This window comes from Crotalus tigris, unplaced genomic scaffold (genome assembly GCF_016545835.1).
Source record: "Crotalus tigris isolate CLP2741 ecotype Arizona unplaced genomic scaffold, ASM1654583v1 scf7180000017592.2434428, whole genome shotgun sequence".
NCBI lineage: Eukaryota > Metazoa > Chordata > Lepidosauria > Squamata > Viperidae > Crotalus > Crotalus tigris.
Window position 1 is genome coordinate 54,986 of NW_024096498.1, and position 25,438 is coordinate 80,423.

Sequence of the window (25,438 nt, forward strand, 5' to 3'; positions counted from 1 at the left end):
TTCCCAAGGATGAGAAACAGCTAGCCTTTAGTATATGTAAATAAATAGCAGATAGATGGAAGATGGATCGTAAGGTGGGTTTTCTCAGAGAAGATGAAAATCTTATTAAGCAAGTAAAGGACCAAAGACAAAGTCATATTAAGAGAATTTATGGGGTTCTAGTGGAATTGGATTCAGAAACAGAATTAATTAAAGATTGTATGATTAAATGGGCGCAGAATTTTGGTGAACCAGTTCTACTGGATACCTGGGAAATATTTGGGTGAGAAATGTTAAATTTACACAAGCACAGAATCTAAGGGAGAATTTTTATAAAATGTTTTATAGATGGCACCTTGATCCACAAAAAATGTCTCTTATGTACCCTGACCTACAGCCTAAATGTTGGAGATGTGGTTGTTTGGATGCCACCTACTATCATATTTGGTGGTCGTGCAGAAATATAAAAGCTTTTTGGATTAAGATATGGTGGAATATTCAGAGAATTTTCAGAAAGAGGGTAAAATTTACTCCACAATTATTTTTGTTAGGTATAGTTACCGATTGTGATGCAAAGGAGGTTATATTGATGTTGAACTTGATTACAGCCGCAAGACTGTTAGTAGGACAATATTGGAAGAAGGAATCTTTGCCTACTTTGCAGGAATGGTTTCTTAAAGTATCTTATCTGGCGGAAATGGCAAAGATTTCGACTTTCCTAAAAGAACAATCGCAAGAGAAATTTCTTGCTGTTTGGGATAAATGGATAAAGTTTATACAATTTAAATTGGATATAAAAAAATATCATTTAGCTTTTTTATAACTCTTATTTTTTTTATATATATATATATATATATATATATATATATTAGTGTTACACTCTTTTTTTTATATAATCTTTTTAACTTTTTTTAATTAAGCCTATATTCTGCTCTAGGAAGCTCCGGGGGGGGGGAGGGAGTGGGTGTTTTGGGGAAGGGTTGTTTTGTTTTGTTCTTTTTTTCTTCTTTTATGCTGTTGTTGTATTGTCATTTTTTTTGTCTTTTTGTAAAAATTTATAAAAATTTTCAATAAAAAAAAAATATGTTTAACATTCAGACTTACTTTTGCCATCATCCAGAAAGAAAAAAAAACACAAAATAGTCAGGAGCACAGGAACACCTTGAGGTAAAATTGCACAGCAGCAGTCCAGGTGAAGTCGGAGAGACTAACACAAACTTGTTGTCTTTTACATGTGCATATATAAATAATATTTAATGTTCAAACTTACAAGAGTCTTTGTCATCATCCAGAAAGGAGGAAACACAAGACAGTGGGGAACACAGGAAGATCCTGAGGTAAATTAAACAGCAGGCAGAACACAGAGAAGAAAAAAGGCGGCAGGGAAGGGAAACGCCCTTTAATAATTAAGGCAACCAATCACAGTGTAGCCCGCCTCCTGCATAAGGAGACAAGACAGTGGGGAACACAGGAAGATCCTGAGGTAAATTAAACAGCAGGCAGAACACAGAGAAGAAAAAAAAGGGGGGGGAGAGGGAAACGCCTCCTTTATAATTAAGGCAACCAATCACAGCACAGATCACCTCGTGCATGAACAGACAAGACAGTGGGGAACATAGGAAGATCCTGAGGTAAATTAAACAGCAGGCAGAAGACAGAGAGGGAAAAAGGCGGGAAGAAAGGAAAACTGGATGGATGGGAAAGATGGAGGGTCGGAGGGAGAAAAAGAGATCAAAACTACTCAACGTGCTGGCTGAGGAATTCTGGGAGTTGAAGTCCAGCCACTTGCAAGTTGCCAAGGATGAGAAACGGATGGATAAAATGAAATATTATGAATATGTTTGATGTATTGATTAACCCAGGCAATATATATAATGGTTTTGATTTATTAAAGGGGATATTGTGTTATTAAGTAGATGATTTAATATGATAGGAAATAGATTATATTCAAATAGGTAAAATATGTATTTTGGATATTATAGTTTGTTATGCAATGAGATAAGGGAAATTTTGGTTACCCAAAGTCTGAAAAATTATAAATATTAAAGGTTAAATTGGAATATTGATAAGAAATTAAAAACTGAGTAAAAATTAATAACAGGATATGGATTGTTTATGAAGAGTGATTATGATATGTATAAGCTAAAAATGTATTGATAAATGAAATAATGATGTTCTTATTGAGCTGATATAATTAGAACTGTACTAACCTGAATATGAGACAGTAAATTTTAAGGGAAAAAGAGAAGAAATATTTGATGTGGTAATCTGAGATTTGCACTAAGATTTTGTTATTGAACTATTAATTAACCCAGTCACCACGTTGCTTTTTAAATATTCAAATGTAAAATTGGAAAATTAATAAAATATTATAAAAAAAGCACGGATGGATGGATTGGAAAAATGGAGGGATGGATAGATGAGAAAGAGGGAGGGAGCAAAAGAGATCAGAGCTTCTCAACACGCTGGCTGGGGAATTCTGGGAGTTGAAGTCCATCCACTCGCAAGTTGCCAAGGATGAGAAACGGCTGGCTGGCTGGGTGGAAGGATTGGAAAGATGGATGGATGGACGGATGGACTGGAAAGATGGATAGGATGGATGGATTGGAAAGATGGATGGATGGATGGATGGATGATGGATGGATTGGAAAGAGATGGATAATGGATGAATGAATGGATGATGGATGGATTAGAAAGATGGATGGATGATGGATTGGAAAGATGGAGGGATTGGAAAGATGGAGGGATGGAAGGCGGGAGGGGAGGAAGGGAGCGATGGAGAGAAAGAGATTAGAGTTTCCCAACATGTTGGCTGAAGGATTTGGGGAGTTGCAGTCCACCCATCTGCAAGTTGCAAAAGGATGAGAAATACCTTTGCATGGACAGATGGATGCATAGAGGGGGGGGGGAATACGCGTGGATGCACGGAGTGAGACAGATCAGTGCTTCTCAACACACTGGCTGGGGCATACGGGGAAGCCAAGCTTGAGAAACGCCACCCTGGAGGCTGTGAATCTATGGGTTGTTGGCCTCCCTGAATCTTTGTGTGTTTGTGTGTGTGTCTTTCCACTAGCAGGCTCCCTCCCTCCCTCCTCCCTCCCTCCCTCCCGCTTTATGAAGATGGAGAAGCGGTCAGCCAGCACCCGGAGTTGCCTTCCAACCCTGTGCATTTCCTCTTGAGTGAAAGCGAAAGTGGAAGTTAGATGGAGGAAGGGAGGGAGGTAGACAAAGAGCAGGGCTTCTCAACATGCTGGCTGGGGAATTCTGGGAGCTGAAGTCCACCCATTTTCAAAGGGCCAAGAATGAGAAACAGCTGGAGGGAGGGATGGATTGAGGGAGAGAAAAAGAGATCAGAGCGTCTCAACATACTCGCTGGGGCATGCTGGGAGCTGAAGTCCACCCATTTTCAAGTGGCCAAGAATGAAACAGCTGGAGGGATGGAGGGAGGGAGGGAGATAAAGAGACTAGAGCTTCTCAACATACTCGCTGGGGCATGCTGGGAGCTGAAGTCCCCTCCCCACTTTCAAGTTGCTCAGCTTGAGAAACATCCTCCCGGAAGCTGTCAAAGTCAGGATGGGGTGTTTGCCTTCCTAAGTCTGGAGGGGGGGGGAGGAAGAAGAGTGGTCTTTCCACCAGGAGCCCCTCTCCCCCCTCCTTTCTGAAGATGGAGAAGTGGTCAGCCAGAACCTGGAGCTGCCTTCCACCGCTGCTCATTTCCTGATGAGTAAAAGCGAAGTGGAAGTTAAGGAGAGGGAAGATTCTTCGGGGAGAAGCTTTCTAGCCCAGTCTGTATTCAGCCTGTAGGCAGCAGCTGCAGAGGAAAAGGAAGCTAAGGGCACCCAAGCGTGTGGGAGGGAGGGGCAGAGAGAGCGGGCCAGTGGGAGGGGGGAGGGAGGGAGAAGGCCAGCTTCTCTGGAGTTGGGGGGGGAGAGTTTTGTGAGGTCAAGCTCTCAGCCAATACTTGCGGAGCTCCTGTGGCTGCAAAGACCACCAGCTTGCCAAGGGCCTGAATTCTGATCCTGCCACCAAGACAGGGGAGGAAACCAGGCTGCCCCCTCCCCGTTCTAAGCGAGGGATTAGGAGTTCCTTTTCTTTTTCTGCAGATGAATGTTTTAGTCGTGAAGTCAGGACTGCACAGGGCTGTGAGGACTCGGTGGCTTGTTGCAAGGGCTTGCCGTTGTCTGACCCTTCACGGGGCTTTGCGAAGTTGGGGGTTGGCAGATCTCCCCCCCCCCGGTTGATTTAGAGCTAAGAGCAGAGCCTTGTGGTGGGGCTGCGCAGAGGAAACAGCCTGTAGTTTTCCGAGAGGGCTGAGAATGGGCTACTTGCTGCCGAAGGAAAACAGACCCATGATCCACAGCTTGACCGACAAGCATGGACTAACCTCTGCCAACGTGGGGACCAGGTCACTCCCCAGTCGAGCCCCAGAACAAATCTTGCCTCTTTGGCCAGGAAATATGGATCTCTCCTGCCTAGAACATAGAATCGCAGGCTGGAAGGGACCTCGGAGGTCTTCTAGTCCAACCCCAGCTCAAGCGCTTTGCAGAATCATAAAATGACAGAGCTGGAAGGGACCCTAGAGGTCTTCTAGTCCAATCCCGTGATCAAGAAGGAGACCCTTGCAGAATCACAGAAGGAGGTAGTTGGAAAGGACCTTGCAGGTCTTCTAGTCCAGCCCCCTGCTCAAGCAGAACCTCTACCATCTCAGACAAGTGACTGCCTCCTCTCTTCTCAAAAACCTCCAGTGATGGAGCGCCCACGATTTCTGGAGGCAGGTTGTTCCGCTGGTTAATTGCCTTCACTATTAGGAAATTTCTTCTCAGTTCTAGGTGGCTTTTCTCCTCGATCAGTTTCCATCTGTCACTTCTTGTCCTGCCGTTCTTCTCCTATGTCTTAAGTCTCCAGGCCTTTGATCATTACATTGGCCTCTCTGAATTGGCAAGTCTGAGTTGCTTTGAGGCCCCGCCCTTTCCTGTCAGCGAAAGTGAAAGTGGGAATCAGAGAGGTCACACCCTCACCCTAGCCAGGCTGCAAGAAGACTCCTTGGGCAGCTTCCTAGCCCGAATCTGGCAACGGGGCTTGTCACAGCTTAGGCAGCAGCTGCAAACGAAGGGGAAGGTAAGGGGACTCAGATATTAGGAAATTTCTTCTCGGTTCTAGGTGGCTTCTCTCCTCGATTAGTTTCCATCTGTTGCTTCTTGTCCTGCCTTCTGCTGCTTTGGAGGATGGGTGGACCCCCCGCTCTTCTTTGGGCAGCCCCTCAAATACTAGAATTCTGCTATCATGTCGCCCCTTTCTTTATTTTCTTTACGCTAGCCAAACCCAAGTCCTGCAGCCGTTCTTTTCGTAAGTCTCCAGGCCTTTGATCATTAAATTGACAAGTCTGAGTTGCTTCGAAGCCCGGCCCTTTCCTGTCAGTGAAAGTGAAAGTGAAAATCAGAGAGGTCACACCCAGACTGCAGGAAGACTCCTTGGGCAGCTTCCTAGCCCGAATCTGGCATCGGGGCTTGTCACAGCTTAGGCAGCAGCTGCAAAGGAAGGGGAAGGTAAGGGGACTCAAGATATTATGGGGCAGAGAGAGGGCCAGTAGGAGCGGGAAAGAGGGGAGAAGACCAGGCTTCTCTGGAATTGGGGTGGTGGTGGTGATGGTGTCAGAGGCCTGTGTGGTCAAGACCTCCCTGCCCACAGTGGGGTGGGGGCGTTGCGGCGCTCCTGTGGCCGGAAACATCGCTACACTGCCCAGCCCCAGAATTTTGATCCTGCCACAAGCCCAGCAGAGGAAACCAGACTCTGCTCCTCTTCCTGCTGTAAACAGATTCATTCGGTTACGCAAATTTCTCTTTCCTTCTTTGCTACTCATTTAGCTAGAATAGGCACGGGTTTGACGTGCCTGAGCTAGAAAGATTTGTGCCCTCAGTTAAGAATAGAACAGAACAGAACAGAATAATAGAGTTGGAAGGGACCTTGGAGGTCTTCTAGTCCAACCCCCTGCTCAGGCAGGAAACCCTATACCATTTCAGACAAATGGCTGTCCAGTCTCTTCTTAAAAACTTCCAGTGTTGGAGCATTCACCACTTCTGGAGGCAGGTGGTTCACTGCTTAATTGTTCTCACTGTCCGGAAATTTCTCCTTAATTCTAGGTTCCTTTTCTCCTCTAGTTAAGCCACAGCTGAGCCCCAAATTTCTCTTGTGAAGTGAGGCATACGTTAAGTGAGCTTTGCCCCATTTGATGATCTTTCTCACCTCGGTTTTTAAGTGAATCATTGCCGTTGATAAGTTAGTCCCTCGGCCGTTAAGTGGATCCGGCTTCCCCAGTTGATTTTGCTTGTTGGAAAGTCGCGAAAAGCGATCGGGTGACCTTGGGATCCAGCGACGGTTAGAAATAGGAGTCTGTTGCCAAGCGTCTGAATTTTGATCACGTGACCCTGATCACCGTCATTCAGTGTGTAAAATGTTCCTAAATCCCTTTTCCCGGTACTGTTCTAACTTCATATTGCACTGTTATAAGTCGGGGATTATATCTGCTCCCTCTTTTGTGCTGACTAAGTGGGCTGAGCATGACGTCTCCACTTTGCAACACGGAAAAAACTAACCCGGCCATTTGATGGGGCCGATCCGTGCCTTGGCCATCGCTTCCTGTTTGAGGTGTGTCCGTTCTGAGTTCATTTCCTCTGGAAAGAACCAATTGGTGTTCCTGTCCGGTCCGCTTATTGTTAGGAAGAAAGGTCGTCCCACCTAAAAACTGTCCCTGCCCCACTGCTCCGGACAGAGGGGTCCTTACTCCCCCGACGCAGGATGGGCACCTCTGCCCATGAAGGCACTCAACCACCTTCAGAGGGTGGAGCGTGATCTTTGCCCACTGCCTGAACCTTGGGGGAGTTCCGGATCTGCCTGCTGGTCCCATAGCCCTTGTGACAGCCACGTAGGTGGTCTTCAGACTTTGAAGGGTCTGTGAGAGACACAGGGTGAATATCATGGTCCCGTCAGAGCCCAGGTCGGAGGAGGAGGAGGAGGAAATGGAGCCAGGGTCAGTGCAGGGGGATGGTGCAATCTCTATGGCTCAGGAGAAACGACCTGAGGACGAGGCAGGCGCAGGTCCCTCAACCCTCGGAAGAGTAGGCAGGGGGGAAGAGTGGGCGCAGGCTGATCGAGGAAGGCAGAGTCAATCCACGGCACCCTGGCTATTCGGGAGGAGGGTTCCCAGCTCCTCCTCACAAGGTTCACCTGGAGAGTAATGTTTAAGGAGGCGCAGTGAAGAGGGACTTTTGCCAGGAACAAGTGTTTGTCTTCAGATCACAATCCTTTTCGCCTTGCTTTAAGAACTGCTTTCACTCTGTGTGTCAACGACGGCTTTTGCCTTGCTGTGAGGGCTGTTCTTGGCTTGCCCTGGCCCTGACGATTCTCCCTTCAGACCTGCCTTGCCTTGGGCCCCGTCTTGCTTTGAGAAGGGCTCTTTGCCTTTTGGGTTGAACTGGGCCCTTGTGGTGTGAATTGCCTTTGCCTTTTGTTTCACTGTGCCCCTTTTGGAAGTTGCTCCTTGTCTTGCACCTTTGCCGTGCTCTGAGGACTGCCCTTGCCGTATGCCTGGAACTCTGCCTTGGGGCCTTGCTGGATAATCTATAGCAGTGGTTCTCAACCTTCCTAATGCCGCGACCCTTTAATACAGTTCCTCATGTTGTGGTAAACCCCAAGCCTAAGGGCTCTCCAAGCACGCAATGATGCTGCCTGATCACCCACCGCGCTCGGGGCTCAGCGCTCCTCGTCTGTCCTCGCCCCACTTCCACAGGTCGCCGACCTGCCCAGCTCCAGCTGACCGGGGAGGGAGGGCAGGAAGGCCGCTCCGCCGGCTCCACCCAGCCTGGTTGGAGAAGCGCCCAGGCAGGGAGACAGAGAGAGAAGCCAAGAGGGCAACAGCACCGGCAGAGCTTAGTTCAGCCTCCTCCGTGGACAGGGCTGCGAAGCAACGCAGCCTCCCTTAGGAGATGCTCAACGTAAACGAATCCGGCGCTGCAACGGCCCCCAGCTCGAAGCTGTGCGGAGACGGATAGAGGAGCAGTGTCTCGCTTTCTAAGACCATCGGAAATATGTGTTTTCTGATGGTTTTATGCGACCCCTGTGAAAGGGTCATTTGACCCCCAAAGGGGTCGCGACTCCTCGGGTTGAGAACCGCTGATCTATTGGCTGTTGGTTGGGGGACTGACTAGTCAGTGGAGGGCCATTTGTTTAACCTTCCCAACAGACATAAAGAACTCTCTGGAGGGCTGCCTGGTGTTGCCCACCTGGGTCCTAACAGTGAAGGTATCCCCTTCCCCAAACTCTTTACATGGGTGGATTTGGGGAGCAGGTAAGTGGCACTTGCTGGTTAGTGTGTGGGGTGTAGGCTGTGCGGACTTCTCCAGTGGCCCTTCTGCTACCCGAAGCATCTGGGGGTCTGTGAGAGACACACCCCTTCCCCAAACTCTTTATCGGTGTGGCCTGGAGTGCACCCAATGGCGCTTTTTTGGAACAGCTTCCTAAGAATTGTTGGAGAGGGGGACATTCCTGGTTCAGGGAGGGACATGCACTGTCTCCCCCCCCTCTTGGTCAGTCTCTGCCTCCTCCAAGTGGTTCTTTTCTCTTGCAGGAGCAACACGCAGGAGCTGAGCCTGGCCATGGCTGAAAACATTGTGGAGACCCCAGCCCTGGGCCGCCCCTTCCAGCTGGGGATGCTGTACGACTGCCGTACGGATGTGCTCATCCCAGGTAGGAACTGGAGGAGAGTCCAAAGGATAGGCAGCCCCTGCAGGATCTCTAGAGGGAGGGAGAAGGGCAACGCCATCGATTCTCCAGCACAGCACAGGGTCACTTCAGGCCTCGGCTCCTGGATCTACAGCTTGCTGATAACGGCTATCTGGGTAGGACCTGCCTGGAATGCGTATCCAACCCTTTGGACAGGCACACAGCAACTTTCCTCGGCTCATAATAAAGTCTCTGAAATGCTTTGGAAAATGATTACAAAAGGAGTTGAGGTCCTACCCGGGATAGTGAAGTGAGGGATATTAATTTTAAAGTTGTGGTGCTGGTGCTTTTCTGGGGGGGGGAGGGAGGTCTGAATACAGAAGGCCCCTCTGAACCCCTGATGAAAAACATGATTTCTCATGTTTTATAGATGGCACCTTGATCCACAAAAAATGTCTTTTATGTACCCTGACTTACAACCTAAATGTTGGAGATGTGGTTGTATGGACGCTACTTATCATATTTGGTGGTCGTGCAGAGAGATAAAAGCATTCTGGATTAAGATATGGTGGAATATCCAGAGAATTTTTAAAAGGAGGGTAAAATTTACTCCACAATTATTTTTGTTAGGTATAGTTATTGATTGTGATACAAAGGAGGTTATATTGATGTTAAATTTGATTACAGCTGCGAGGCTGTTAGTAGGACAATATTGGAAGAAGGAATCTTTGCCTACATTGCAGGAATGGTTTCTTAAAGTGTCTCATTTGGCGGAAATGGCAAAGATTTCGGCTTTCTTAAAGGGACAAACGCAAGAGAAATTTCTTGCTGTTTGGGATAAATGGATAAAATTCATACAATTTAAATTTGATATAAAAAATACTATATAGTTTTTTCATAATTTTTAACTTTATATATATATATATTTTCTATTTTATATTCTTTTTTTTATAAATATAAATTTTTTTAACTTTTTTTAATTAAGCCTATATTCTGCTCTGGGAGGCCCTGGGGAGGGGAAGGGGGGGGTTGGGTAGGGGTGGGGGAAGGGGGGTTTTGTTGGGTAATGTTTGTTTTTTATTTGTATATGTTGTTTTTTGTTTTTGTATTGTCTTTTATTTTCTGTAAAATTTATAAAACTCTTTAATTAAAAAAAAAAAAGAAAAGAAAAACATGATTTCTCCAGGGAATTGGAAATCTTTCTTGAAATCAACAGGTACATAGAAGTTCCCATTCCTCTCTACTCAGTCAAAAGCTTTTTGAGTTTCTGGTAGTTTGCAAAACTGCTGGGTGATGACCAGGCAGAACAAATGAGGTCACCATCCAGGAAAAATGATATCTCTATTGTCTCAGCACTCTGGGGCTTCTCTAGGCGTTTCTAAGGTCTCATTTCACGTTTATCTTCCTGTTGTCTCCTGTTCCGTGCAGGTGTCACCCTTTGGAACCCCCTCTCTCTGCAGAAGCACCTGACCATTAAGCCTCAGCCCAAGACCGAATTGGAAATCATTGCATCCGACACCATTGATGACAAGACCAATGCTCTGGACATTTCAGGATCCCTCAAGGCCAGTTTCCTGGCAGGCCTGGTTGAAGTGGAAGGATCAGCCAAGTATCTTCATGATACCAAGAAGTCCAAGCAACAGGCCAGAGTCACCGTTAGGTACAAAACCACCACCAGGTATGAGCAGCTGACAATGAACCATCTAGGAACCCAGAAAGTTTCCCATCCAGAAGTCTTTGAGCATGGCACGGCCACCCATGTGGTCACTGCAATTCTTTTTGGAGCCCAGGCTTTCTTTGTCTTTGACCGAGAGGTTTCTTCAACAGAGATGATAAAAAATATAGAAGGAAACATCCATCTTGCAATCAAGAAGGAGATATCAATCACGGGAGAAGCAGAGGCCAAACTAAACAAGGAGGAGAAAGAGAATGCTCTGAAGTTCAGTTGCACATTCCATGGAGATTTTTCTCTGGAGAAAAATCCAGTCACTTTCCAAGATGCCATGAAAGTTTACGAAACTCTACCAAAAATGTTAGGGAAAGATGGGGAGAAGGCTGTTCCTGTGCGGGTCTGGCTCTACCCGCTGACCAAGCTCAACACCAAAGCAGCTAAGATGGTCCGTGAGATCAGCCTAAAATTGGTCTTTGATGCTGAGAAGATCTTGGAGGAACTCAATGAAATCCAGATGCAAAGCAATGATCTAGCCAACGATCCCATTGCCGAGACTTTCCCTGAGATCAAAGAGAAGATCCAGCAGTTCAAGGATCTGTGCAAGCAACACAGGCAAACTTTCCAGAAACAACTGGCCAGAGTGTTGCCTTCCATCCGGGGAGGAGGCCAGGAGGAAGGGACCCTGGTGGACATCTTGACGTCCATCAACCGGTCACCCTTCAATAGCCGAAGACTCCGTGAATTTCTAGACACCAAGAAAAGAGAAATTAACTTTGTCAGATCTTATCTAATGATTCTAAGTGGAATACAAATTATCTCTTCCCAGAACAAGTTGGAAGAAATAGTTCTCGACCCTCAGAATGGATACGTGGTCTCCTTTATATTCACTTCTTTACACGAAGAGGAGCCGTTTCTGTTGAGCTTACGGGACAAGCTTCAGGAGCGATTCTTGCAAGAATCAGCTAAGTCCACCAGATCCACTCCAGAGGTCAAGAAAGGCAAGGCCTGGTTTGAGGACCAGGAGAGGACCCACAATGCTCGCCAAGCGGCCAAATCCATGAAAGACTTTTTCAGTGTCAACCAATCGAATGAGAAGGTCCGCTTTGTCGTGGCCTCACTCCCAGATGTGGACATCCCAGGAGCCTCAATATACCTTTATGAAGATGGAAAGCTGGTCAGCAAGAACTTTGAGTTGCCTTCAAAACCTCTCCCTTTGCAGATTACTGAACGGAGACATAACAGCATTCAGCTGAAGTTTCAGCCAGCTGAATATGGCAAGGCTTCCACCTCCAGCTATCTGGTAGAGTACAAGATTGCAGAGGAAGAGAATTGGAAGACCGTGAGGACAGAGAACACCAGCAAGGTCTTCCTGCTGAAAGATCTGCCTCCAAACACAGAGTACCAGTTCCAGTATGCTGCTTGTTGCAAGCTTGGATTTAGTAAATCCAGTGACCTGAGCCCACCCATAAAGACTCTTTCCACCAGCCCTCCTGAGAAATTAAGAACGGTCACTGCAGCATCTTCTGTCATCTCTGTGGCCTGGATGAATCCCAGCATCGTTGCCTCAGGAGTTGTGGTTAAGGAGTACAAGGTGGAGTACAGAATGGTGGAGGCTGGAGTTGGGAAGAACCAGTGGACTGGAAAAAGGACTGGGAGAAAAATAGAGTTTTACCCTATCGAAGGTCTGAAGCCCCAGACGGCATATAGAATACGGGTGTCAGCCGTGTGTGACAATGGAGCTCTGGGTGTCCCCAGTGAGGAGATGGAAGTCTCCACATCACTGGAGGAAGAAGATGCAGGCAACGTCGCCCACCAGTTCTTTCAGGGAAGCTCCCCAGTGGACGACACACATCCGTTAGTGTTCGCTCTTCCTCTGAAGAAAGTCCTCCCAGATGCCTCCAGCTCCTGTCTCATATACCAGCTTGGAAAGGAGAACCCAAAAGTGCCCAACAAAGTGATCCTGATCATGGGAGCAACATGGTCTGGGAAAACCACACTGCTCAACGGGATGATCAATTATATCCTGGGTGTCCAGTGGGGAGATAATTTCAGATGGAAACTGATTCACGAAACCACCCAGAGAAGCGAAGCTGGAAGCAGGACGTCTGAAGTCACTGTCTATGTGGTGCACCATCAGGAGGGGTTCCGGATTCCCTGTTCTCTCACAATAATTGACACTCCAGGATTTGGAGGCACAAGAGACGCAGAGCAAGATAAACTTGTTGAGAAGCAGCTCCAAGAATTTTTCTCCGCCCCAGGGGACATTGACCACGTTGATGCCATTTGCTTGGTGGCCCAGGCCTTCCTTGCCCATTCAGTTCATGCCCAGAAATGCGTCTTTGATTCCATGCTCTCCCTGTTGGGAAAAGACGTGAAGGATAACGTCCAGCTCCTGATCACCTTTGCTGATGGGGGAACCCCACCTGTCCTGGAGGCCCTCAAGGAGGCTGACCTGCCTTGTGATCGGGACAAGTCGGGAACCCCTCTGCACTTCAGATTCAACCATTCAACCCTTTTTAGTCATGGAGAAAGTGGAGGAAGCCATCATGCTGCTGCTGAAATATACTGGAAAATGAGCACCAACAGCATGAAGAACTTCTTTGACTCACTAATGTTGCTGGAAACCAAAAGGTTAACTTTGACCATGGAGATTCTCAAGGAACATCTGAAGATGGAAGCTGCTCTTAGAAGACCTCCGTCTCTTAAGGTTGAACTAGTCAAACCAAATAGTTTCCAGATCAGGATTGATCCAGTCGCCATTGGGAAGCCTTCAGTCTCCTGGTACAAGGTGGAATATCGGATTGCAGGGCAGAATTGGAAGAGTCTCCATACTGAAGGACCTAAAGATCAATTCACCCTGGAGGATGTCCAACTAAATCTTCAGTTCCAATTCCGATGTGCAGCTGTGACTGAATTTGGGCTCGGTCAATGGAGCGAGGAGATCACTTGCATCTATCCTAGGGGGAGGCCTGCAGAGGTAACTTGACACCTTCTTTGGAGGAAGAGGGGAGGACGAAGAGAACGAGGAGGCAGTAGAATAGGCTGATACCAGTTTTGGGTGCTCCATCACTGGAGATTTTGAAGATTTTTGGCATATGCAGCAAAGAAACTCCAGGCGCATTCTTTTACCAAGAGTTTAAGTTTCCTGATAGATCCATATAGACACAGTAGAAGCAAAGCTAGTTTTCAGGTTTTGCCATTAAAAACAGCACAGCAATAATCTCCCCTTTCCTCCCCGGGCCACCCATTGTCCGTTGTCCACCAATCCAGTTCAATCATTGTTTTGGGAAACACCTTGAGGTGCTGGAAACTTTCTCAGGCCACAACCCATGCACATAAATTCCTCATTCCCCTCCCAGCCACCCATCAATTCCAATCATCCCCTTCCGCCCTCCCTAGTTTTTGTTGTCTGGAGTGAGTAAGGTTTGCAAAGCGGGTCAGCCATGATGCACGAGGCCACGGGAGCCGAGCGGGAGAGACTGGTCTCTGACCTGATGGAGACAGTGCCGGTGGGCGAGGACCGTTTTGGAGAATGGAGGGAGCGACTACAAGCGTGAGGTCCATCCTGTGGGATGCCAGACAGGAACAGGGCTGAGTGGGAAGACCACTCGGGGAACCTGCTGGAGGGGGGGCAGATCTGATCCAAGACAGCTACGTTGGGGGTGGAGAAGAGTCAGAGCCGCTTGAGTCTGGCAAGGTTGCGGGAGGGCAAGGTCAGCCTCAAGAGCACTGAGGAAGGGATGGTCTTTTTTTTAATCCCCCTCCATTTCTTGCTTGACTTCTGGGTAAGGTGAGTTTTTAGCAACCTGAGCAATGCAGCCTCTCCTTTGGTTGATTCTGTTTTGCTTTTCACGCAGAAATCTCAGGTTATCTGCTGTGCGGCTGGCGTGCGTATGACTGTAAGCATCCAAGGTAAAGTCTTGGGTCCTGGGGTTCAGGTGGGGTGGAAGTTACTGTTCTCGGTGGGGGGGACAAGCTATGACGGTCGTACACTGCTGACCAGTCCCCTTCTTCTCTCTTCTCCCCTTTGGGTTGTAGAGTCTGAACAGAGGATCGTCCTTGTGGGCAGAAGCGGAAATGGGAAAAGTGCAACAGGAAACACAATTCTGGGAAGCAACGTCTTTAAAAGTTACATGTCACCTAGATCAGTAACAAAAGCATGTCAAAAGGAGGACACACAGCTAAACGGCAGGAAGGTTGTGGTTGTTGATACGCCTGGCCTTTTCTATAGCAGTTGTCCAGTCAACGACGTTGTTGCAGAAGTGAGGAAGTGCGTGAAGTTTTGCTCATCGGGTCCCCACGTCATTCTGCATGTGATACGTCCTGGTCGTTTCACTCAGGAGGAGCAGGTGCCTCAGCTGATCAAAGAGATTTTTGGCCTTAAAGCCAAAAATTACATCATCCTTTTGTTCACGCGCAAAGAGGATCTGGAAGGTACCTCTATCAAAAATTTCATAGCTGTAGGGGGTAAAAAACTGCAGCAATATGCTGCTGAATGTGGGAACCGGTTCCTGGCTTTCAACAACAAGGCCAAAGGGGCGGAACGAGAGGCTCAGGTGGCCAAACTGATGACCATGATTGATCGTCTGGTAGAAACGAACAAAGATGCTCCTTATTACACGGAAGAGATGATGAGCTTCAACGAAAGACCACGGTCTGTGTTTTTTTCCCACTTTAGAACAGAGGCCAGAAAGTCTCTTTAATTGAGCCTTGGCTCCCAAGGTAGCAACTCTGCCAAACACCACAGCCCTTCCGTTCTGGGTTCTAATCCAGCCCTTGCCATGTGACCTCTCAAGAACCCAAGCCAGAGATTCGTGGCTGAGTTCCACTCAGCCGATTCCTTCTCTTGAGAATCCGCTTCCTCCCCTTGGATGACAGGACTTTTTTCAAGGGCATGGGAAGATCCTGCCCACCCGTCCCAGGATCAGTAGGTCCCACAGCCAAATTCTCTCCCATCCTGGACCCGTGTCCCTTAGGGAGGACCAGGTCTTTGGGGCTTCCCACCTGTCTGTCCTTCGAGGTAGACCAGGTCGGGAAGCCAACAACACAAGAAATGTTAGAGCTCAACTTTACGGGGAGAGATTATAGCAGGAGAATCTGGAGAGCATCTCCCCTTCACTCCTTCTGGCACCAAAGAGCATCAAGAAGCAACCTGGAACTAAGGAGAAACTTCCTGACAGTGAGAACAATTAATCAGTGGAACGACCTGCCTCCAGAAGCTGTTAGATGGATAGATGGATGGAAGAAGGGAAAGATATATATCACTGGTGGCGAACTTATGGCATGGGTGCCAGAGGCGGCACTCAGAGTCCTCTCTGTGGGCACATGCGCTGTCGCCCCAGTCCTAGGCCTTCAGCTGGGTTTTATAAAATCTTTTCACTTTAGGCCTCCACCGTCGTGTGCAAAAAAAAAAAAGAAGGTTCAATCAGTCAATTTCAACTTCTCCCGGAAAAAAAAAAGATCTTGCAAAGTTGGAATTGATTGTACTGTTTAGTCCCACCCAGTCTGCTGTTACCACCGCAGCCACGCCCACCCAATTGGCCATGCCGAGCCAATTGGCTACACCCACCCGGCACTCGATGATGCATAAGTGAGTTTTGGGCTGCAGTTTGGGCACTGAATCTCTAAAAGGTTCGCCATCACTGATATATATGGTGGAAGGGAGGGAGGAAGGGAGATAGATGGGGAAGGGAGGAATGAAGGAAGAAAGGTGTGGGGAGGGAGGGAAGAAAGGAAGGAGACGGGAAGGAGGAAGTATGGGAGATGGATAGATGGAAGAAGGGAATGAAATATATGATGGGAGGAAGGAAGGAGGAGAGGGAGGGACAGAGGGAGATAAATGGGGAAAGCAGGGAGGGAAGAAGGGAGATATATGGGGAAGGAAGGAGGTATGGGGAGGGAGGGAGGGATGGGGCATGCTTGGGAGTTGAGGTCCACCCATTTTCAAATGGCCAAGATTGAGAAACAGCTGGAAAGGCCAGAAACAGAGAAAAAGATGTTCAATGAATCAAAACTGTGTAAAGATAAACAATATATACAGATGCTAGAAAAGGAGTTGACATTATTTTTTCAGGCAAATAAAAAGGAAGAGACATCAACACAAAATTTGTGGGATATTACAAAAGCTTACATTTGGGGATTGACAATTGCATACAACTCAAAGAAAAATAAAGATAGGAGACTTCAACAAGGGAAATTACAAGAAGAATTTAAAAAAATAGAAGGTGATCTACAGAAGGACACACAAAATAAAAAGATAAAAGAAAAATGGAATATTATAAAACACAATATTAACCTGACAACACAAAAAGGAATGGCACAGAAAATCAGGATAGCAAAACAAAATTACTTTGAAAATGCGAATAAAACTGGTCGATGGTTGGCTTATAAATTAAAGAAAGAAAAAGGCAGAAGAACAATACACCAACTACAAGATGAAAGTGGAACAGTACAATATAGACGGGAAGAAAAAAAGAAAATAATACAAAATTTCTTTTCAAAGCTATACCATCAGGAAGATATACCAGATGATAAAGTCAAACAATATATAGAAGGAGCAAAAATGGGTAAAATTACTGAAGAACAAAAGGAAATGTTAAATAGACCAATAACTGCAATAGAATTAGAAACAGCATTGAAAAAACAAAAAAAACAACAAATCACCAGGCCCAGATGGAATTCCGGTCGAGTTTTATAAAAATACACAAGAGTCACTACAATGGATAATGTTGGAGATTTACAATGAGGTGTTGGAAGACGCGAAGATACCGACAACTTGGACTGAAGCAATCATCACCCTCATTCCCAAGGAAGACTCAGACCTACAACAAATTCAAAATTATAGACCGATTTCTTTACTGAATACAGATTATAAGACATTTACAACAATAATAGCAGAAAGGATAAAAAAAAATTTGAATAATTATATTCACCCAGATCAAAATGGATTTTTACCAGGACGACAAATAAAAAATAACATGAGGATAATACTGAATACTTTAGAATTTTACGAAGTTCATCCTGAAAGACAAGCTACACAAGTTTTTCTTGATGCCCAGAAGGCATTTGATAATTTGAATTGGAATTTTATTATCACACAATTGTACTATATGGATTTTGGGACAAAATTTGGAAAGATGGTTGAGAAAATATATACTAAACAAAGAGCTAGGGTAATTATAAATGAGGAAATGACAGAAAAAATTGATATAACCAAAGGAGTAAGACAAGGATGCCCACTTTCTCCTCTTCTATTTATTTTATCATTAGAAATACTTCTTACAAAAATCAGAGAGGACCAAGAAATAAAGGGTTTAAAAATTAAAAAGGAAGAATATAAGGTTCAGGCCTTTGCTGATGACTTGGTATTTATTTTGGAAGATCCATTAGAAACCGGCTTTAAATTGATTCAAAAAATAGAAGAATTTGGTGAGGTAGCCGGAGTTAAGATTAATAAGAATAAATCCAAATTAATAACAAAAAATCTTACAAAGGCACAAGAAAGGGGATTGGAAGATAAAACAAAGATAAGTATAACCAAGAAAATAAAATATTTAGGGATCTGGCTTACAGCGAAATGCTCCTCGATTAAGGAGGACAATTATGATAAAATACTACGCCAGATAAAAAAATTTTAGAAAATTGGGAAAATTTGCAAATTTCATTTTTAGGGAGGACCGCTACGGTCAAAATGAATGTATTGCCAAAAATATTATTTCTGTTCCAGGTTATTCCAATAAAATTAGGGAAAACATTCTTTCAAGAATTAAATAAATTGATCACTAAATTTATATGGCAAAGGAAAAAACCCAGGATTAAATTAAAACTCTTGCAAGATACGAAAGATAAAGGGGGATTGGCGTTACCAGAGTGGGAAATATACTACCAAGCATCAAGCTTAACTTGACTAAAAGATTGGATGGATTTGAAAAATACTAGAGTTTTAACAGTAGAAGGACATGATTTGCAAGCAGGGTGGCATGCATTCCTATGGGACGAAAAACATAAAATACACAGATATTTTCAAAGACACATAGTTAGGAATGCATTGCTACAGACTTGGGAAAAAATAAAACAAAAACATTATACAAGAATTCCAATGTGGTTATCCCCAACAGAAGCTCTGAAATACCCAAACCTATTGGATATAAATAAGATAATTAGATACAAGGAATTAGTAAATGAACAGGGAAATTTGAAAACAAAACAAGAATTGGAACAAGACATTGGCAGAGAGATTGATTGGTGGACATTTACACAAATTCAATCTAAATATACAGAGGACAAAAAATTATATGAAATCCAAAAAGAGCCGCAAGAAATAAAATTAATTAGCAATTTATACAAATACCTATTGAGATATAAAATGGAAGACAAGGTTGTCAAAGACACAATGATTAGATGGGCAAAAAATTTTGGATATAATACAGAATTGGAGAAATGGGAAAAAATATGGGAAATAAATATAAAATTGACTATGTCGGCGGCATTCAAGGAAAACCAGTTGAAAATGTATTACAGATGGCATCTTCCACCAGCAAAGCTTGCCAAGATGTTCCAGAATAATTCGCCAACATCCTGGAAATGTAAAAAAGTACATGGAACACATTATCATGTATGGTGGAGATGCCCAGTTGCAAAAAAATACTGGTCTACAATAAGAAAATGGATCCAGGAATAGACCAACCTGTAGACTGGAAACCAGAGATCTTTTTGTTGGATATTTTAAATAGAAAATATAGTAAAGAAATATGGTACTTAATTTTACATATAATAACGGCGGCAAGAATAGCATATGTTGTTTTTACATGTGTATATCTAAATAATATTTAATGTTCAAACTTACAAGAGTCTTTGTCATCATCCAGTGCTGGAAAAATGAGAATATACCATCAGAGGAAGAAGTAATAAGAAAAATCCTGGACTGTGCTGAGATGGACAAATTAACAAAAGAGATAAAAGAAAAGGAAGACACAGAGTATTATATAGTAAGAACAAGGTGTATGTCTGGTTGGAAACTAGAAATAATAGAGGAGAATAAATATGGAAAGGTCAAAAGTGAAAATATGTGTATAATAATGTATAATAATAATAATATGAATTATTCTTAGTAAGAAGTAGAACATGAAGGAAGAAAAATGTAAATAAGAAATAATGGGGCTATAAGGACAAATATTTAAAGAAGAATAAGGGGGAAATGTAAATATTAGATTACCGTTACGTAATTGCTGTAAAAAAAAGGAGTACATATTGTGTGTGTATGTGTGTTATGTTATGTTTTGCTTTGTTCTGTTTTGTTGGTTAAAAATAAAAATTTAAATAAAAAAAAAGGAAATATATGATGGGAGGAAGGAAGGAGAGGTAGGGACAGAGGGAGATAAATGGGGAAGGGAGGGAGGGAAGAAGGGAGATATATGGGGAAGGAAGGAGGGATGGGGAAGGAGGGATGGGGCATGCTGGGAATTGAAGTCTATTCATTTTCAAGTTCCCAAGGATGAGAAACAGCCAGAGGGAGGGAGGGAGGGAGAAAGAAAGAGATCAGAGCTTCTCAACATACTGGCTGGGGCATGCTGGGAGTTGAAGTCCATCCATTTTCAAATGGCCAAGATTGAGAAACGGCTGGCTGGCTGGCAAAGATGAATGGATGGATGAATGGAGGGAGAGAAAGAAAGAGATCAGAGCTTCTCCACATGCTGGCTGGGGCATGCTGGGAGTTGAAGTCCACCCATTTTCAAGTTCCCAAGGATGAACTTTAGTATATGTACATAAATACGTTTAACATTCAAACTTACTTTTGCCATCATCCAGAAATAAAAAAACAACACAAAATAGTCAGGAGCACAGGAACACGCTGAGGTAGTCCAGGTGAAATCGGAGAGACTAACACAAACTTGTTGTCTTTTACATATCTATCTATAAATAATATTTAATGTTCAAACTTACAAGAGTCTTTGTCATCATCCAGAAAGGAGAAAACACAGTGGGGAAAACAGGAAAATCCTGAGGTAAATTAAACAGCAGGCAGAACACAGAGAAGAAAAAAGGCGGCGTGGGGGGGGGTGAGGAGAGGGAAACGCCCCCTTTATAATTAAGGCAACCAATCACAGTGTAGCGCGCCTTCTGCATGAGCAGACAAGACAGTGGGGAATACAGGAAGATTCTGAGGTAAATTAAACAGCAGGCAGAACACAGAGAAGAAAAAAGGCGGGGGGGGGAGGGAAACGCCTCCTTTATAATTAAGGCAACCAATCAGAGCGCAGATCACCTCGTGCATGAACAGACAAGACAGTGGGGAACACAGGAAGATCCTGAGGTAAATTAAACAGCAGGCAGAAGACAGAGAGGAAAAAAGGCGGGAAGAAAGGAAAGCTGGATGGATGGGAAAGATGGAGGGTCCGAGGGAGAAAAAGAGATCAAAGCTACTCAACGTGCTGGCTGGGGAATTCTGGGAGTTGAAGTCCAGCCACTTGCAAGTTGCCAAGGATGAGGAACGGATGGATAAAATGAAAGATTATGAATATGTTTGATTTATTGATTAACCCAGGCAATATATATAATGGTTTTGATTTATTAAAGGGGATATTGTGTTATTAAGTAGATGATTTAATATGATGGGAAATAGATTATATTCAAATAGATAAAATATGTATTTTGGATATTATAGTTTGTTATGCAATGAGATAAGGGAAATTTTGGTTACCCAAAGTCTGAAAAATTATAAATATTAAAGGTTAGATTGGAATATTGATAAGAAATTAAAAACTGAGTAAAAATTAATAACAGGATATGGATTGTTTATGAAGAGTGAATGTAATTATGATATGTATAAGCTAAAAATGTATTGATAAATGAAATAATGATGTTCTTATTGAGCTGATATAATTAGAAATGTACTAACCTGAATATGAGACAGTAAATTTTAAGGGAAAAAGAGAAGAAATATTTGATGTGGTAATCTGAGATTTGCACTAAGATTTTGTGATTGAACTATTGATTAACCCAGTCACCACGTTGCTTTTGAAATATTCAAATGTAAAATTGGAAAATTAATAAAATATTATAAAAAAGCACAGATGGATGGATTGGAAAAATGGAAGGATGGATAGATGAGAAAGAGGGAGGGAGCAAAAGAGATCAGAGCTTCTCAACACACTGGCTAGAGAATTCTGGGATTTGAAGTCCAGCCACTTGCAAGTTGCCAAGGATGAGAAACGGCTGGCGGCTTGGTGGAAAGATGGATGGATGGATTGGAAAGATGGATAGGATGGATGGATTGGAAAGATGGATGGATAGATGGATGATGGATGGATTGGAAAGAGATGGATAATGGATGAATGAATGGATGATGGATGGATTAGAAAGATGGATGGATGATGGATTGGAAAGATAGAGGGATGGAAGGCGGGAGGGGAAGAAGGGAGCGATGGAGAGAAAGAGATTAGAGCTTCCCAACAAGTCGGCTGAAGGATTTGGGGAGTTGCAGTCCACCCATCTGCAAGTTGCAAAAGGATGAGAAATACCTTTGCATGGACAGATGGATGCATAGAGGGGGGGGGGAATACGCGTGGATGCACGGAGTGAGACAGATCAGTGCTTCTCAACACACTGGCTGGGGCATACGGGGAAGCCAAGCTTGAGAAACGCCACCCTGGAGGCTGTGAATCTGTGGGATGTTGGCCTCCCTGAATCTTTGTGTGTGTGTTTGTGTGTGTGTCTTTCCACTACCAGGCTCCCTCCCTCCCTCCCTCCCTCTTTATGAAGATGGAGAAGCGGTCAGCCAGCACCCGGAGTTGCCTTCCAACCCTGTGCATTTCCTCTTGAGTGAAAGCGAAAGTGGAAGTTAGATGGAGGAAGGGAGGGAGGTAGACAAAGAGCAGGGCTTCTCAACATGCTGGCTGGGGAATTCTGGGAGCTGAAGTCCACCCATTTTCAAAGGGCCAAGAATGAGAAACAGCTGGAGGGAGGGATGGATTGAGGGGGAGAAAAAGAGATCAGAGCGTCTCAACATACTCGCTGGGGCATGCTGGGAGCTGAAGTCCACCCATTTTCAAGTGGCCAAGAATGAAGCAGCTGGAGGGAGGGATGGAGGGAGGGAGGGAGATAAAGAGACTAGAGCTTCTCAACATACTCGCTGGGGCATGCTGGGAGCTGAAGTCCCCCCCCCCCACTTTCAAGTTGCTCAGCTTGAGAAACATCCTCCCGGAAGCTGTCAAAGTCAGGATGGGGTGTTTGCCTTCCTAAGTCTGGAGGGGGGGGGAGGAAGAAGAGTGGTCTTTCCACCAGGAGCCCCTCTCCCCCCTCCTTTCTGAAGATGGAGAAGTGGTCAGCCAGAACCTGGAGCTGCCTTCCACCGCTGCTCATTTCCTGATGAGTAAAAGCGAAGTGGAAGTTAAGGAGAGGGAAGATTCTTCGGGGAGAAGCTTTCTAGCCCAGTCTGTATTCAGCCTGTAGGCAGCAGCTGCAGAGGAAGAGGAAGCTAAGAGCACACAGGCGTGTGGGAGGGAGGGGCAGAGAGAGTGGGCCAGTGGGAGGGGGGAGGGAGGGAGAAGGCCAGCTTCTCTGGAGTTGGGGGGGGAGAGTTTTGTGAGGTCAAGCTCTCAGCCAATACTTGCGGAGCTCCTGTGGCTGCAAAGACTACCAGCTTGCCAAGGGCCTGAATTCTGATCCTGCCACCAAGACAGGGGAGGAAACCAGGCTGCCCCCTCCCCGTTCTAAGCGAGGGATTAGGAGTTCCTTTTCTTTTTCTGCAGATGAATGTTTTAGTCGTGAAGTCAGGACTGCACAGGGCTGTGAGGACTCGGTGGCTTGTTGCGAGGGCTTGCCGTTGTCTGACCCTTCACGGGGCTTTGCGAAGTTGGGGGTTGGCAGATCTCCCCCCGGTTGACTTAGAGCTGAGAGCAGAGCCTTCTGGTGGGGCTGCGCAGAGGAAACAGCCTGTAGTTTTCCGAGAGGGCTGAGAATGGGCTACTTGCTGCCGAAGGAAAACAGACCCATGATCCACAGCTTGACCGACAAGCATGGACTAACCTCTGCCAACGTGGGGACCAGGTCACTCCCCAGTCGAGCCCCAGAACAAATCTTGCCTCTTTGGCCAGGAAATATGGATCTCTCCTGCCTAGAACATAGAATCACAGTCTGGAAGGGACCTCAGAGGTCTTCTAGTCCACCCCCAGCTCAAGCACTTTGCAGAATCATAAAATGACAGCTGGAAGGGACCCTGGAGGTCTTCTAGTCCAACCCCGTGATCAAGAAGGAGACCCTTGCAGAATCACAGAAGGAGGTAGTTGGAAAGGACCTTGGAGGTCTTCTAGTCCAGCCCCCTGCTCAAGCAGAACCTCTACCATCTCAGACAAGTGACTGCCTACTCTCTTTCTCAAAAACCTCCAGTGATGGAGCGCCCACGATTTCTGGAGGCAGGTTGTTCCGCTGGTTAATTGTCTTCACTATTAGGAAATTTCTTCTCAGTTCTAGGTTGCTTTTCTCATCGATTAGTTTCCATCCGTCGCTTCTTGTCCTGCCTTCTGCTGCTTTGGAGGATAAGTGGACTGCCCCCCTTCTTTGGGGCAGCCCCTCAAATACTGAAATTCTTATCATGTCGTCCCTCTTTCTTTTTTTCTTTACACTACTAGCCAAACCCAAGTCCTGCACCCATTCTTCTCCTAGGTCAGCGGTTCTCAACCTGTGGGTCGCAACCCCATTTGGGGTCAAATGACCATTTCACGGGGGTCGCCAAACAACGCAGTCCGCCATTTTTTCCCCCTTTTCCTTAGCTGTGCTACTCCCTTTTGTTCTATTGGCTTTTGAAAGCCAATAGAATAGACTCTCTTGAATAGAGTCTCATTCTATTGGCTTTCAAAAGCCAATAGGAATTGTCCAGGCTGTCTCTGCCCTGCTGAGCCCGCCAAAAGTCCCATTCTGCAAACGGTGCTGCAAGTTGTCTGCAGCGAAGGCGAGCTGTCTGGAAGTTTCCACCCCTCCCTGCTGAGCAACTACTAAAAATGTAAGTAAAAGAGGGCCAGGGGTGGGAGGTGGGCGGCCGGCGGGCGCAGGGAAGGTTGCTGGCGCGCGTGGGGCTCGGCGGGTGCCTTACCTCCCTTGGGCTGGGAAAAGCTAATGGCCCAACCGGTGGCCAGCCTGCTCCGTCTCTGCCGCTTGCCAGCTATGCCTCGGCCGGCGCAGGGGGCGGCACCACGCATCTGCGACGCTCCCGGGCAGGGAAAGTCCTCGACTTACGACCGGTTGGGTAGTCCTCGACTTACGACCGGTTGGGTAGTCCTCGACTTACGACCGGTTGGGGTCACGGCATTAAAAAGGTTGAGAACCACTGATCTAATCTATCTAATTCTCTAGCTGTCTATCTCCATCTTTCATCTATCTATGTGTCTATCTCCATCCATCATCTTTGTCTTTCTTTCTTTCTCTTTCTTTTTTCTAATTCCATCATCTGTCTATCTGTCTATCTCCATCCATCCATCATCTCTCTATCTCTCTATCTCCATCCATCCATAATCTTTCTTTTCTTTCCATCTTTCTTTTTCTTTCTTTCTTTTTATGTATCCCTATCTATCTATCTGTCTCTGTCTATCTCCATCCATCATCTATCCAACTATCTCCATCCATCCATCTATCATCTTTTTCTTTCTTTCTTTCTTTTTCTTTCTTTTCTTTCTATTTCCATACATCATCTATCTGTCAGTCTGTCTATCTCCATCCATCCATCATCTCTCTCTCTCCATCCATCCATCCATCCATCCATCATCTTTCTTTTTCTTTCTTTCATCTATACCTATCTATCTATCTCTGTCTGTGTGTCTGTCTCCATCCATCATCTCTATCTCCATCCATCCATCGTCTTTTTTTCTTTCTTTCTTTCTTTCTTTCTTTCTTTCTTTCTTTCTTTCTTTCTTTCTTTCTTTCTTTCTTTCTTTCATCATTTCTTCATTAAAAAGGTTGAGAACCACTGTCCTACGTCTTAATCTCCTGGCCTTTGATCATTAAATTGGCCTCTCTGAGTTGCTTCGAGACCCCGCCCTTTCCTGTCAGCGAAAGTGAAAGTGGGAATCAGAGAGG

At 45.3% G+C, this 25,438-nt stretch overlaps 1 protein-coding gene across 1 annotated transcript; it reads left to right on the plus strand.

The window, feature by feature from the left end:
- The first annotated feature begins 1,568 nt into the window (after window positions 1–1,568).
- LOC120317686 lies at window positions 1,569–15,756 on the plus strand. The gene is made up of 5 exons (XM_039364474.1): window positions 1,569–1,610; window positions 8,603–8,721; window positions 10,126–13,346; window positions 14,227–14,281; window positions 14,408–15,756. The coding sequence occupies exons 1-5, from the start codon at window positions 1,570–1,572 to the stop codon at window positions 15,070–15,072; spliced, it is 4,101 nt and encodes a 1,366-aa protein (XP_039220408.1). The 5' UTR covers window position 1,569; the 3' UTR covers window positions 15,073–15,756.
- The last annotated feature ends 9,682 nt before the right edge of the window (window positions 15,757–25,438 follow it).